Source organism: Sinocyclocheilus rhinocerous, unplaced genomic scaffold (genome assembly GCF_001515625.1).
Source record: "Sinocyclocheilus rhinocerous isolate Xijiao unplaced genomic scaffold, SAMN03320098_v1.1 C36670746, whole genome shotgun sequence".
NCBI classification, from domain to species: domain Eukaryota; kingdom Metazoa; phylum Chordata; class Actinopteri; order Cypriniformes; family Cyprinidae; genus Sinocyclocheilus; species Sinocyclocheilus rhinocerous.
This window is the reverse complement of record NW_015784682.1, coordinates 1-1,490: the sequence shown is the minus strand read 5'-3', so window position 1 is coordinate 1,490 and position 1,490 is coordinate 1. Positions and strand designations below refer to the sequence as shown.

The window sequence follows — 1,490 nt, the reverse complement described above, 5'->3', positions numbered from 1 at the left end:
TTATATAATTTTAAATAAACCTTGCTAGGTGTGCTGTGTTAAGCTAACAGACTTGTTATAGCACGTGTGTATCACTGCTGTTTTGTTAGTTTTGATTGCTTCTTCATCTGTAAGTCACTTTGGAATAAAGCATCTGCTAAATGACTAAATGTGAATGTAAAAATACTTTTATAATGCATTATACATTAAAGTGTTACTATAATTATTTTAAAGGAAATAAATTATTTTTTAATTAATTGAATTAATTAAAAATAAATCAATTTAATTAAATAAAAGAGTAATAAAGTTTTCAGTGTCAAAGAGCTTCAAAATTGTGATGTTTAGAGTTTCTGTGCCATATACAGATACTGGCTGTTGTTTTGATCTGTATTTGGATAACTCAGAACAGATCACCTGTGAGAAGCTGTTTATGAGGAGAGTAAATAAAGAACGGTTGTTTCTATAAGTTTTGTATAGTATTTTCTTTACTGTTTAATTCAAAATCTTTGTCTAAAGAGGGTAATATTTCATGTATTTGAGATCTGAGATGCAGGAACAGTGAAGAGAGAGAGAGGGAAACATCGCCGTCTAATCAGCCAATGTTGAGTTTGCGTGAGTTTTCTGCTGTTTGCATCTGTGTTGTCTGGTGGATCCAAATAAAAGAGTAAATGTGTGTGTGTTTGAGGTAAATATATCGCGGCCTCGCAGCGTCCGGACGGCTCGTGGAGGAGACCGCGGCGCGTGAAGGACGGATTCGTTCCTCAGGAGGAGGTCCCGGTGTAAGCTCCACCGCCGCCACCCCTCGCTCTGTGCATGTGTGCGCTCCGCTAACACGCTTCTCTCTGTCTGCAGCTATGAGAACAAGTACGTCAAGTTCTTCAAGAGCAAACCCGAGCTGCCGCCTGGCATGAGCCCCGAGGACGAGACACAGAGCGACGCCGCCGCACTCTCCAAGACCGCCAAACGCAACATGAAGCGCAAAGAGAAGCGCAAACAGCAGAGTCCGCAGGAGGCCCCGAGCGCGGAGCTGGAGCACATGAGCCTCGCCGCAGAGGAGCAGACCGCCAGCGACTCGACAGAGAAGGCCAAGAAGATGAAGAACCTGCGGAAGAAGCTGCGGCAGGTGGAGGAGCTCCAGCAGAAGGTGGACTCTGGAGAGCTGAAGACCCCCAGCAGGGAGCAGCTGGACAAACTGAGCCGGGGCCAGGCCTTACGGGACGAGCTGAGGCTGCTGGAGGCAGATCTCTGAGTGTTTGTTCGTCAGTTCAAGCTGTAACCACTTCATTCTTGTGTTTTATACATCATGAAGAAACATGGCGGCGTCCTGCGCTCTGGACTCTAGATGCGGGTCGTCCAGAACTCGCACGAGCGCAGACGTCAGGCCATAGCTTACAGACTGATGGACTGTGCTGTCGTCGTTTTTTACCATCGTAGTGCATAACAGCATGAAGTTATGATGTGTAGGCTTGTGTTATATTAAACATGGCATAACAGTCTTCCTGTTTGATGTC

The 1,490-nt window shown here is 45.3% G+C and overlaps 1 protein-coding gene across 1 annotated transcript; it reads left to right on the top strand.

Annotated features, from left to right (window-relative positions):
* The first annotated feature begins 243 nt into the window (after window positions 1-243).
* On the top strand, window positions 244-1,471 carry LOC107736391 (partner of Y14 and mago B-like). The gene is made up of 2 exons (XM_016547818.1): window positions 244-758; window positions 832-1,471. Exon 2 carries the CDS (start codon window positions 887-889, stop codon window positions 1,226-1,228), a length of 342 nt encoding a protein of 113 aa, XP_016403304.1. The 5' UTR covers window positions 244-758; window positions 832-886; the 3' UTR covers window positions 1,229-1,471.
* The last annotated feature ends 19 nt before the right edge of the window (window positions 1,472-1,490 follow it).